Here is a 13641-nt window from a genome sequence, read left to right as displayed (position 1 = left end):
AGCCCACCCAACAGGGCCACACGCGGTAGGCTCCTCGGCGCCCCGCTGCCTCCGCACCGATTAATCTTAGGAGTGAGTAGAGTTCGGCCCTGCAAGATCCCAAACGAGCCCCTCCCGAGCGAGAGCCACAGCACCGCCGGTCTCTCTGCGGCCAGCCTCCGTTCCCCTTTCACGTGACCAGGAACGCCCCACCCCTTCCGAGGAGTGGCCCCGACGCACATTCGTACGCACGCGCGATGGCGTCACTTCCTGGCGGCGGCGGCGCGGGGCCTTGCTTCCGCTTTCCGCTACGGCGCGCGCTCGGCTCTTAGCCCGTTCGGTATCATGGCGGCTACGGCCACGATGGCGACCTCGGGTTCGGCGCGGAAGCGGCTACTCAAAGAGGAAGACATGACCAAAGTGGAATTCGAGACTAGCGAGGAGGTGGACGTGACCCCCACCTTCGACACCATGGGCCTGCGGGAGGACTTGCTGCGCGGCATCTATGCCTACGGTAGGTGGGCTCGGGGCGCGGGCTGAGTGCGCCCACGGAGAGAGCAGGGGCCCGGCCGGGGGTGGGGACCGAGACTGGGAGTCCTGCGGCCCTGGGGGCTGGCGGTCGGAGGTGAGGCCTAGCCCGGGGGCCCTACCCGCGTTTGTATCGGCTGGTTCAAGTGTTCTCTCGGCAGGGCGCCGTGCTGGGTCCCACGAGGGCTGCAGGGTCCTCTGTGCACTCCCAAGTCATTCATTCAGTGGATGACTGTCTTGTAACAGGTGCTAGAACGTGCGCGGTTCTAGGCACTGAGGGCTTAGCAGTGAACCAGACAGGCCTAGGGAGCTTAAATTGCATTTGGGAGAAAGTGGTAATGGCTACGAAGAAAATAAAGCGGGTTAACTGAATCAAGTATGACTAGGGGAGGAGAGAGTTAATAGGGCAGTTAGGTTTGGGACCTCCCAGGCTGGCATTTGACCTGAGACCTGGAACAAAGCCCGTTATGAGTAGATTATGGTAGAACCGAGCAGAGAGAGAAGCTGGTCCCAGGGCCCTGAAGCCTGAAGCCTTGTGTATTCCAAGAAGAAAAAGAATTCCCCTTGTCCTGGGAACCTAGGGGCAAGATTGGGGCGCGGGGAGGGGTACAGCCAACAAACGTGGTGCCAGATGATGAAGAATTTGAATTTTATTTCTGAGTCCAATGGGAGGCCTCTGGAGGGTTCTAAACAGGGAATTGGTGGGATCAGATTTACAGTTACAGAGGTGGTCCTGGGTGTCTGAAAACGGGGAGGGGGGTGGGGGGGAGGCGAGGCAGGAGAGGAATCAGGGAATGTTAAGAGGCTTTTGTTCCAGTCCAGAGAAGCGATGATGGTATTGTGTTGGAAATGGGAGTGCTGACAGGGTTTGATTATGGGTTGAATGTGAGGCTCAAAGGAAAGTCCTGGGTGTGTGAATAACTGGGTAGGTGATGATGCCCTCTCTTCTGGTGGGGGGCACTGGAGGGAACTCTTACTGGATGAGTGGAGCTTGAGGGACCTGTGAACTATCCAGTGGGACATGTAAAGGAGGCAGCTGGGGAGCCTGAGAAGAGGTAGGGTTGGGGATGCGGATGGGAGTGATCAACACTTGTGCTTAATGCCTGGGACTGGGACAGACATCTTTTCTATCCAGCAGTCTCTGACACTGTGACAGTTCAGCACAGAGAAGGTGCTGAGGGAATGGGAGTTGAAGAGCAGCCAGGCCTGGTAGTGTGGCTGACAGCCCTATCTGCCTCTGGGCACCCAGGACATTGCTGCCCTAAAAACACTGTTTTTAGTTTCCCAGTCCATATGCTGGGTCATCTTGAGGGGTTTAATTCATCTGTTATATTTGCTTTTGTGTTAGATAGGAAAGTGTATTATATTTTAGAAAAGTACCAGAAATTGAAGTATGCTATGTTTATTTTCTTGCACAATAGAGGGACGGTGTTGTAGTTCATGTAGCTGCATCAAGCAGGAATGTGATCCAAGCAGTAGATGAAATGGAGTTCTAGGTGATATGAACAACTTGCAGACTTACTACTGGTTGGGAGTGGTGACTACAGTACTGATTGGTTTATCCTCCTTTTTTACCTTAAAAAGTAATGTCACAGAACCCCCAGCAGTGCAGGTTATTGTAATGTAGCCAAACAATACACAAGTAATTGGAGTAAAGTGTGAGCCTCCCTCACCCCCATTCTCCAGGAGTAACCACATTCTTTTTTTAACCTCAGGTCTCTCTGTTTTGCAACAATGTTCCTTAGAGATTGTTTCTGTATAAATAAGATTGTGTGTTGGTATGAAAATCCCCTTCAGCCTAGTACTTCATTCAGTAGTTTCTTCTGAGCTTAGTATGTTGGACATTGGGTTATGAGTGGGTGGGGAATTTTAAAAAGATACCATCTTCCCCACAAGGAGCTCCAGTTATGGTTTTAAGTATGCTGTCCTAGTGGCTAGAGCTCATTTTTTTGTTTTAATTTACAGGTTTTGAAAAACCATCAGCAATCCAGCAGCGAGCTATCAAGCAGATAATTAAAGGAAGAGATGTCATTGCGCAGTAAGTCTGCTCATGCAATAGGAGTCAGGCGCTAGTCAGCCCAGGAATCTGTAGTTCAGTGCTTCTCCATTCAAACGCCTTTACCAGCTCTTGACTGGACTTCAGCTATGGGCTGTAAGACTCATTTACCACACACGCACAAAAAAGCCTGAAATTGTAGAAAAGAATTATATAAAAGGTAATCCTTTGCTGCTGCCTGGAACACCCATTCTACAGATTCTGCAGTTCTGCAACCCCCTGATGCAAAGGCCACTTTTACTGTCCTTATCACCTGTGATTTAAAGGTTGTGCCTAAGTCCTGCCTCCTTGTGGTTAAGATGTTGGTTAGGGCATTGGGGTCAGTGAAGGGGGGACTCTCCTTGGAAGAAGCTGCCTGAGTGCTTCTGCAGCCCACCGCCTCAGAGCGCTGCTGCAGCAGGGGTTAAATGAATGGGAGCAGAGGCATGTAGCCCAGCATTCTACATCCCATTTATCTGTGTTTTCTTTACTAGATCTCAGTCTGGTACAGGCAAAACAGCCACCTTCAGTATTTCTGTCCTCCAGTGTCTGGATATTCAGGTAATCTTAAACTTTAATACTTGGAAATACTTCCTTTACCTTCTGTAAGTACAGTCTTCAAGAAGTACAGTTCTTAAATATATCTAGTTGTACTGAATAAACATTTTTTAAGAGAATCTTAATTGTACACTAGTATCTGAGCTAATATCCTGTCAGAAATTCCTTGTTGTTTAAACCGGTTTTTAAAATTTTATTGAAATGCAGTTGATTTGCAGTGCTACATTAGTTTCAGATGTACAGCAAAGTGGTTCAGGTGTGTGTGTGGATATATATACACATACATATATATTTTTAAAGATTCTTTTCCATTATAAGTTATCTATTTTATATATATAGTAGTGTGTATATTTTAATTCCAAACTCCTAATTTATCCCACTCCCCACCCTTTCCCATATAATAACCATAGATTGTTTTCTATGTCTGTAAATTGGGAGGTTTTTTTTAGTTAGTGGAAATCCTTGTTTGCAAACAAGAATCCTGACTAGTATACCTCATTATTGCTGGTTGTCTGGTTTAAGTAATATTCAGACTTGCTTACCTGAAATCAGATGTGTGGTTAACATGAGGTGATATTCAGAATAGATCTGAGTCTGAATATGTGCAGTCTACCTGGAGAAGGGAATGGCACCCCACTCCAGTATTTTTGTCTGAAGAATTCCATGGACAGAGGAACCTGATGGGCTACAGTCCATGGGGATGCAAAGAGTCGGACACAACTTAGCAACTAACACACACACACTCCTGGAAAATACTGAGGTTCTCTATTTTCTGACAAAAATTATTTTCCTAGGTTCGTGAAACCCAAGCTTTGATCTTGGCTCCAACAAGAGAGTTAGCTGTACAGATCCAGAAGGTGAGATGGTTAAAGATGGCAGTGTCGCATTTGCAAGTACACTTGATCCTTGAACCACATGAGTTTGAACTGCGTGAATCCCATTTATATGCAGGTTTTTAAAAATGAATACGTACTGCAGTACTGCTTGATCTGAACTTGGGTGGCTCCAAGGATAGGGAGGACTGACTGAAGTCTGTGTGGATTTCTGACTAAGCTTGGGTTTAGGGGTGTCTGGAGTCAGTATATAGGTGTCATCCCTAACCTCCCTCTCTGCCATTCACACTGGTCAAGCCAACTGATTGACTTAATTGAATCTGTTTTGTCTCTTCTATTGGGTTTTTCCCCCCTTGATTTCTCATGTTTTGCCATAAATCACTGGTTTGTATGAAGTCATCTTTAGTTCTACTTGTATGATTCCCCTTAGTTTTTTGCAATCTTACAATTATAATTTTTTTCAAAAAAAGTCCATCTTAATAAAAATAATTGTAACTATTTTGTCTTTGTAGTGTAAACACTCTGGAAATGGAAACGTGTTTGTTAAGATGTTAATATTGTCTCTGGGTGGTAGGATTGTGAATTTTGCATGTTTTCTTATTTTTCTATAGTTTCTAATACATACTGCTTTTATAACAAGAAAACAGTAAAACTAACTTCATTCTGGTGCAGAAAAGAGTGGAAGGAGGAGACTTAGGCTGTCTGTAGTTTTATGATAGAAGTAATAGCATAAACAATACCTGGTGGTCGTTTTAAATTAGAATAGAAGCAGTCTTCATTTGGGGAGAACTCAGATGTTTCTGACTTTAGAATGGTCTTGGGGCAGACCTTGGACATGAACCTGTGTTTTAATTCAGGGCCTGCTTGCTTTGGGTGACTACATGAATGTCCAGTGCCATGCCTGCATCGGGGGCACCAATGTGGGGGAGGACATCAGGAAATTGGACTACGGACAGCACGTTGTCGCCGGCACACCTGGGCGTGTCTTCGGTGATTAATTGCTTTTGTCTATAAAAAGTGCTTCAGTGATAGAGGACTATTTTCATTTTGATATGCTACCTGATAACTTTTTGCATTTGAGTAACTTTTAAGAAGTAGAGGGAAGGTCCCTGAAGTGCGATGAAAACTGGTTGAAATGGCTGGCTCTTTACTTATAACCTGATCTCTACTTATTTAGAAATCTAATTTTATAGATATGATTCGTCGCAGGAGTTTGAGGACACGTGCTATCAAGATGTTGGTTTTGGATGAAGCTGATGAAATGTTGAATAAAGGTATGAGTAACAAGAGTTTTCTAGAATTGGGATGTATTTCATGTAAAATACATGAGGGCAAATACGTGAGGGCCCCTAAGTGACAGCAGCTGCTCTTAATACAGTGACTGGGCTGTGTAATGACAGCTGGCACCGTGGTTCAGTAGCGGCAACCAGTGCCTCAGCGTCTTCACGCCTCTGTTCCCTGCACACCCCTTCCGCGCTCTTACTTCCACATCAGGGGCTGGGTGGGTCATCTCTAGATACTCTGGTCGCCCAGTGTAAAGGGAATAGTTTCCTTCTCAGGAGTCACCAGTAACTCATGGGGTTCTTCCCAGGTGTTTTTCTGGTCCCTGGTCCTTGAGCACTTCTCTTAGAACCTAGAGGCTAATGGTGTCCCTCGGAGCTGCCCTCCACCCCACGTCTGTCTGGGGCCCCTTACCTGGAGGTCCTGCTCATCAGCTAAGTTAAAGGTACAGTTACTACAAAGTGAGGTCTCTAGACCAGCAACATCTCTGTCACCTGGGAATGCGCTGGGAATACAGCGTCTGGACCCCTGGTCTCAGCAGTCAGGGCCTCGCAGCTGCCTGCCCCCTTCTTATGTGCTGTCTCCTAACCCGTCCTGCAGAGGTGGCGGTGTGGTGACCCGAGGGCGAGGTCGTGCTTGCCAGCAGATTTTATTCATCCTGTACCCTGTGAAATAATGTAAACTAATTGCATTCTTTAATAGGGAGGTTTTTAAGTCAAGGTATCACTGACATCTAACATTTTCAGGTGTACGACATGACTCAGTATCTGTGCGAGATTGGTTTTGAATGGGAGGTTTTTTTAATTGAAGATTTTTTGGTGAAAATCCAGATCTCTGGATTTACTTAAAATATGGCAGGTTTGGCCACCATGGGTGTACATCCTTAGGGCACCGACAGCTGGAACTGAGGTATGACCACCTGGCAGAGGCCCAGAGTTACGGGCTCAGGTTTCTGTTGCTTTTAACTGTTGGCATCCAGGACTCTTGGGTGGGATCATGGTCGCCAGAGCACACCAGGGAGAGAAGAGGGGATGTGAGAATTTGGTCCAGCTCTATAAGAAGATTCCTTGTGAAATCTCATACCTTAAAACCACAATGCTACACCTAATTAAATTGATGTGTGACTCATGTCAGAGTGTACAGCCTTAAAAGTTCCTGTGTGTCTCATGCCTCATCCTAGGTTTCAAAGAACAGATCTATGACGTGTACAGGTACTTGCCCCCAGCCACACAGGTGGTGCTCATCAGTGCCACACTGCCCCATGAGATCCTCGAGATGACCAACAAGTTCATGACTGACCCCATCCGCATCTTGGTAAAACGGTGAGGACGCCCTGTTTCTCAAGAGAGACTAAAACATAGCATAGTTATATCAGGTTTTCAGTTCAGTTCTGTTGTTCAGTCGTGTCCAACTCTTTGCAACCCCATGGACTGCAGCATGCCAGGCTTCCCTGTCCATCACCAACTCCTGGAGCTTGCTCAGACTCATGTCCATCGAGTCGGTGATGCCATCCAACATCTCATCTTCTGTTGTCCCCTTCTGCCCTCAGTCTTCCCTGGCATCAGGGTCTTTTCCAGTGAGTCAGTTCTTTGCCTCAGGTGGCCAAAGTTTTGGAACTTTAGCATCAGTCTTTCCAATGAATATTCAGAACTGATTTCCTTTAGGATTAACTGGTTTGATCTCCTTGCAGTCCAGGGGACTCTCGAGTCTTCTCCAGCACTACAGTTCAAAAGGATCAATTCTTTGGCTCTCACCTTTCTTTATGGTCCAACTCTCACATCCATACAGAACATGAAAATTCTTTTAACTTTTTTCTTTTGAAAAGCAAGCTTTTATATGTTCTCCTTTGATTCAGTAATTTCAGGTATAAAAATTTGCTGATGGTATTTATTTATCAGTGAGATTGTCTCTGGGAATAAAATGTGTATTCTATTAAACAGCCAAACATTTTGTTTAGAACCATATACAAGGTGTGGTTAAAGGTTCAGCCTGACCCCGAGCTTGGGCTCATGCAGTGGAAGTGGTGACTCCTGGGAGGATGTGGCAGGTGGGAGGGGTGGGGATCTCATAACCAGACTCCTGTGCTGCCAGGATTCAGGCTGACACCTGGAATGGCACCTGGGCTGTGTGCGCCCTCGTTTGTGTTGGAGGGATGAATTGACAAAATTGTCTTTGTCCTCCAGTGATGAACTGACTCTCGAAGGCATTAAGCAGTTTTTTGTGGCTGTGGAACGGGAAGAGTGGAAGTTTGACACCCTGTGTGACCTCTACGACACGCTGACCATCACACAGGCTGTCATCTTCTGTAACACCAAGAGGAAGGTGCGTGGTTGTCCTGGCTCTTTAATGTCCTTGTGGCAAAACAAAAAATGAAAATCATAGAACTTAGACTTTTTCTGTTGAAGGCCGAAAGTACATGTTTTAGGCTCTGGGTACACGGTCTCTGCAGCATACACTTGGCTTTGCCCTTTAGATCAAGTTGCCATATGTGATGGGTGGACAAGCGAGTATGTCCAGAGAACACGTGTACAGGGTGTTGGTCTGGTCCCATGATTGCAGGCTCGGGATCACTGGTGTGGATGGCACCGGAGCCTGCATTCTGTGAGCTCCCATGTGATGCTGATGTGCAGGTAGAGCTGAGAACCCTGGCAACTTTCCTTGGAAGAGGAGGATTTGGACTACATTCCAAAAAAGATTGGAATTTAAATTTCTAATGAACATTGACACACATATATATGAATTTTTTTAAAGAGAATTTTTGCCGCAATATTTGCTGGGCAAATTTAAGTTTTCTACACATCCAGTGAAGATTGGTGTGAGTTTTAAGAACACTTGTTTTGTGAGTATTTGTATTGGTCCTGCAGGTAATTAACATGAAATCCTGAATCCAGTCTCTGGTTTGGTTTGTGAGCTGACGGCAGCACCTGTCTATTCCATCTGTAGGTTGACTGGCTGACGGAGAAGATGAGGGAAGCTAACTTTACCGTGTCATCCATGCATGGGGACATGCCCCAGAAGGAGCGAGAGTCCATCATGAAGGAGTTCCGGTCAGGTGCCAGGTGGGTTGGATGCGCCCTCTGCTCCTGTGCTGGGGCCACGGGCTAGCATTTACGGGGTGTTACCTGAGCTCAGGGAGGTCGCTGACATGGTTGGTGAGCAGGGCAGCCACTGCGATGTGATAGACTAGGCTGAGGTGAGAACTAACCTTAACTAGAGGATCAGTTGTCTTATTTAGAAGCATACGTTTCTTGTTTCCAAAAAAAATAGGGATTTTCCATTTATCCTTTTGTATTGGTTTTAGCTTAATCCCACTGCAGCTGGCGAACCCACTTTGTATGATTTCTTCCCCTCAGTGTGTATTCAGAGTTGCCTTATGGCCCAGCATGGGGTTGGTTTAAGACCATCCTTTGTGCTCGGACAGGATGGGTTCTGCGCTGTGCTGGCGCCCTGTGTCCTGGCTGTGCCTGTTGGCTTTCAGTTGGGTAATTGTGTTTCTCAGACCTGCATCCTTACCCCTCTCCCCTTGACTCTGTTCCATCTGTGTTGAGAGTGCTGGTCTTTCTCTTGGGGGTTCTGCTTGTGTGTCCAAGTTCAGAATTACTAGACGTCTGGAGGATTTAGCTGTTACCTTGGAAGTACCTGCCCTGCTTTACTTGGGCCTCTGTCCTGAATCCTGCTCGTCTGCGCCAGCTTCCTTAACGTACCTTTCTTCCTGCACATCTGGTTTCCAGACTTAAGCTTTAGATGATTTCATGCAACCAGCATAGTGTTGGGTTTTGTTTTTCATCTCCTTTAAAAAAAAAAAAAAGTTAATTGGTTTATTTGACTGCGCCAGGTCTTAGTTGCAGCTCATGGAATCTTTAGTTGCGGCTTGTGTGGTCTTGTTCCCCGACCAGGGATTGAACCCAGGCCCCCTGAATTGGGAGCTAAGAGTCCTAGCCCGTGGACCACCAGGAAGGTCCCTGTTTTTCCTTTTCTTTTAATCTGATGATGATTGCTATCTTTTAATTGAAATATTTAGCCCAGTTTTGTTTAATGTAAACACTGCAATTATTATTGTTGTTCAGTCACTCAGTTGTGTCTATCTTTAAGTGTATTTTACGTGTCATTTTTTTAGTTTGGATTTTATTCTTGTTATTCCTTTCTTCACTTTTTATTATGGAAAATGTTTATATTTTATTTCTTTGTGTTATTTAGCTGCTGATGATGCTGAAGAGTTATCAGCAACTGTGGTTGGTGGTACTTTTATCGTCTCCCCTGAGGGTATAGAGAACTTGAAACCCTTGACTTCAGTGACCCTCCAGACTTCTGTTGCTGTTTTCATGTGTTACAATTTACATGTGTTTCAACCCCCACAAGACGTTTTTGCTTCATATAATGAAATGGGTATAATTCATATCATAATTGCTTTGTGCCACACTCGTTATTCTTCTCTCTTTATCTCTGCGCAGCTTCTGTCAGGGCTGCATTTCCTTCTGCCTGAAGAATGTCTCTGTATTTAGTTTGTGTCAGCTGGTCTCTGAAAATGTCTGCTGCTGCTGCTAAGTTGCTTCAGTCGTGTCCGACTCTGTGCGACCCCATAGACGGCAGCCCACCAGGCTCCCCCGTCCCTGGGATTCTCCAGGCAAGAACACTGGAGTGGGTTGCCATTTCCTTCTCCAGTGCATGAAAGTGAAAGTGAAGTCGCTCAGTCGTGTCCGACTCTCAGCGACCCCATGGACTGCAGCCTTCCAGGCTCCTCCGTCCATGGGATTTTCCAGGCAAGAGTACTGGAGTGGGGTGCCATTGCCTTCTCCACTGAAAATGTCTACTTCATCTTAAAACATCTCCTGATGTTGAAGGAGGCAGTCCAGCAGGGTTGGTCCCAGAAGTCCTGTGGACATCAAGCTCTGGGCGCTCGCATCCCTTACGTGAAGTGCCTGGTGCAGTTGGCCTTCCGTGTTTGGTGTTTTCTTGGTTGCCGTTGTTCCTGTCAAGACTCCACTCCTATGAAAACGGTGTCTTTTCTGCAGGCTGCTCCTTAGGTCTGTTTCGTTTGTGTTTTGTTTCAGTGGTTTTCACCCTCATGGGTCTGTGTGTGATTCGGTCGTACTCCTCCTGTTTGGATTTTATATGGCTCTTGACCTCACCCCTCAGGTGGTGCTGTGGGTCCATTCTTTGCTCTCTCTCTGGGGCTCCAGTTCTGTGTGATTATCTGGTAGCAGCAACACTTCTTCTGTTTTTTTGAACTTTTTTCTCTGATCTATTGTCCCTTGAAACTTTGAAAGTTTCTATACCAGTGATGTCCAGTAGGAATGTAAATCAAGTAAACGTGTTATTTAATTCTGTATATCATTTCAACATACAGTCAGCATTAAAAATATTAATGAGGTTTTTGGCTCCCCCCCCCCCCCTCCCCTTTCTTGGTACTAAGTATCCAAATATAGTGTGAATCTTACAACTTCAGGCAATCTCATTTCAGACCAGCCACTCCGGTGCTTTGTGAGCTGGTGGCCTCAGCATTGGATAGCGTGGGTCTGTGGTGTGTCAGATTCTGTCCTTTGAGAAGGACAGAGTGGTGTGAGTTGCACTTCTAATTAGAAGACACTGTGTTTGTTGTGCACCAGAATCTGAGGCTGGTGTACTTGATGTTTTGCTAGACAGAAGTAAGATGTCCTTCCCAAGTAGTGGTGGCTGTAAACAAATTAAATGTAGTAGAGTAAAAGATAGCCTATATGTGTTTGTGTGCATATATATTTTTTATTTTAATAAGATAAACACATGATTTAAGTAAGTAAACCAAACACACCTTCTGAATGGGGCTTTCTGGTGCTGTCCCGCACGCTTCAGCCTGCGGAGGGAACAGTATGAGGAGCCCTAGTGTGCTCATAGCTGGTCTGACCCTTTTAGGCTAGGCGATTGTCTCAAACGCCTTTCTTTTTGCAGCCGAGTGCTCATTTCTACAGACGTCTGGGCCCGGGGGCTGGACGTGCCCCAGGTGTCCCTCATCATTAACTATGACCTGCCCAACAACAGAGAGCTGTACATACACAGGTACGCCACGCAAGCTTTTCCTTGGTTTCATTCTTGTTGGTGGATGTACTGAAACCTTCTTTGCTATGTTTACTAAAGTGATTTTGCTTTATTCTTACAGAATTGGGCGATCAGGTCGATATGGCCGAAAGGGTGTGGCCATTAATTTTGTAAAGAATGATGATATCCGCATCCTCAGAGACATCGAGCAGTACTACTCCACTCAGATTGATGAGATGCCCATGAACGGTGAGACCCTAAGTCTGTCTGTGATTGTTGTAGGAGAACTTCCTGGTTCCTAGTTTGGGGCACTTGAGGTTTTCCCATTTTGCTTTGTTTTTGTGAAGTCTTTTGTGAGCTTTTAGTTAACTTTATAAATTTTCATTTTGTTTGTATTATTTCTTATTGTTTCTCTTTCTTCACTTTCAGTTGCTGATCTGATCTGAAAAATCTGCTCACTGGAGCCTCTTCATCTATTTTGTATCCGTTTGGAAATATTTAGAGGTGGTTTCTATTTAATGGGGTTTGTGCGAACTCTATTCTCAAAGCACCTCCCTCCTCCCCACCTCACCCCAGAATGAACTCTGGAGATGGGGCCACCTTTTCTTACCCACGTGTAAATAATGCATTGCTTTCTTTTTCATTAAACATTTAAAACTTTTCCCATAAATTCTAATTTGTATTTCTTAAGGTGGACCCAACTCTTACTGTCTGTATGATCTCCTTTTACTCTGAATTTTGACCTTTAAGATGGTGAAATAGAAATGGTAAGCTGCCTGGCCTCTCCACACTTCCCCAGATTGGTACCCGATCCCATTTCTTAAGGATGGCAGGTGTGGGAGTCAGACCATCAGTACTTTTCTTTGGGTTGGCCTGGGTCTGCGTGCTTGGGTGCAGAGGGCAAGATAGGATCCCTGGGCGGATAACTGTAAGGAACCGTTCACAGCCAGGCTTCTCTGGGTTAATGAGCCCACCTGCCATGGCTGAGGAGAAGTCGACAGGAAACAAGCCATAAGGGAAGACACCTGAGAAACTCACCCTAAATCAGATGTTGTCAAGTAAAGAAACAAATGCAGACGTCCATAGAAGTGTACCCTTGGGGATGATTCAGAAGCAGTATGTGATTTCCAGAGGTTTCATAACCATTAGCCCTGAGTGTTGGTGAAGATGTTGGTGCGTGATGTTCATGTGAGTAGGTACAGACTTTCTGGAAGGCAGCCGGGCCTTGGGTCGTAGGAGCCATTGGAATACTCCCCTTTGAGGGAGTCACTCTGCCATCAGCAGTGGTCTGGAGTGCAGGCTGCACAGGTGTGCTCCCCAGTGTCCCCCGGCACCAGGGAAAGAGGCCTGAAAGGGCTGCGCAGCGCCAGGGGTTGGGGAGGGAAGCGACGTCCTGTCTGCGCTGAGGCACGTGGGCGGGGCTTCTTGGGCGAGTGTCTGGGACTGCTGGTGTCACAGGCCAAGTGAGCTGCTCCCCATGGTGGCTAAGTGTTGGAGTTGGTGTGGAAATAACCCAAATGCCCACTGAACTGAAAGATGCAAGTACATATGATGGATATTGTTTGGCAATAGGAGGGAATGAAGAGCTGGCACATGTTGCGATTTGAACCTTGAAATAGGCTGAGTAGAACAAGCCAGTCACAAAGAGCCACACAAGTGCTTCTGTTTCTATTAAATGTCCTAAATTGGTAAATCCATAGAGACAGCGGATAACCGGTTTTCTGGGGGCTGAGAGGGACTGCTAAAGGGTACAGGGCTTCTTTGGGGGTGATGGAAATGTTCTGGAACTAGAAGTATGCTTATGGTTGCACGATTCTGTGAATATACTAGAAGGTACGGAATTGTACATTTTAAAGTGGTAAATTGTGTGGTATGTGAACTGTATCAAAAATCAGGTGGGGAATCTAACACTTCCTCTAAATTATACTTAAAAAGGGCATGAGCAAGAGGGAAAATACTTGTAAAGCATGTACTAGACAAAAGCCAAACTGGAAAATACGAAGAATTTTGTGTGTAGGTAGAATGATCGTCCCCCCAGATGTGTGCTCAGTTGCTTTGTCGTGTTCAACTTTTTGTGACCCCATGGACTGTAGCCTGCCAGGCTCCTCTGTCCATGGAATCTTCCAGGCAAGAATGCTGGAGTTGATTGCCATTTCCTTCTCCAGAGCCTCTTCCTGACCCAAGGATTGAACCCGTGACTCTTGAGTCTTCTGCATTGGCAGGCAGGTTCTTTATCACTAGCACCACCTGAAATTGGGTTCTAACATGACAAACTCAGAACTGAGGGCTAAGTATGAGGGCTACTAATTGTCTATCAACTTCCATTTTTTTCTTAGGATCTCAGACAATAGTGAAAATAAACAAGGAATTACTGTCTGTAATTACTGTGCTGTGGGCAAGAATACGTGCTAGATA

General features: G+C 45.9%; 1 protein-coding gene across 1 annotated transcript; it reads left to right on the top strand.

Annotated features, from left to right (window-relative positions):
* The first annotated feature begins 226 nt into the window (after positions 1–226).
* On the top strand, positions 227–11896 carry EIF4A3 (eukaryotic translation initiation factor 4A3). The gene is made up of 12 exons (XM_055575308.1): positions 227–493; positions 2473–2545; positions 3037–3103; positions 3895–3957; positions 4791–4923; positions 5127–5207; positions 6395–6536; positions 7398–7536; positions 8158–8273; positions 11140–11247; positions 11348–11475; positions 11656–11896. Exons 1-12 carry the CDS (start codon positions 325–327, stop codon positions 11670–11672), a joined length of 1236 nt encoding a protein of 411 aa, XP_055431283.1. The 5' UTR covers positions 227–324; the 3' UTR covers positions 11673–11896.
* Positions 11897–13641: the final 1745 nt, after the last annotated feature.

The sequence above is a fragment of the Bubalus kerabau genome, chromosome 4 (assembly GCF_029407905.1).
Source record: "Bubalus kerabau isolate K-KA32 ecotype Philippines breed swamp buffalo chromosome 4, PCC_UOA_SB_1v2, whole genome shotgun sequence".
Classification (NCBI taxonomy): Eukaryota; Metazoa; Chordata; class Mammalia; order Artiodactyla; family Bovidae; genus Bubalus; species Bubalus kerabau.
This window is presented reverse-complemented; position numbering and strand designations above follow the sequence as displayed.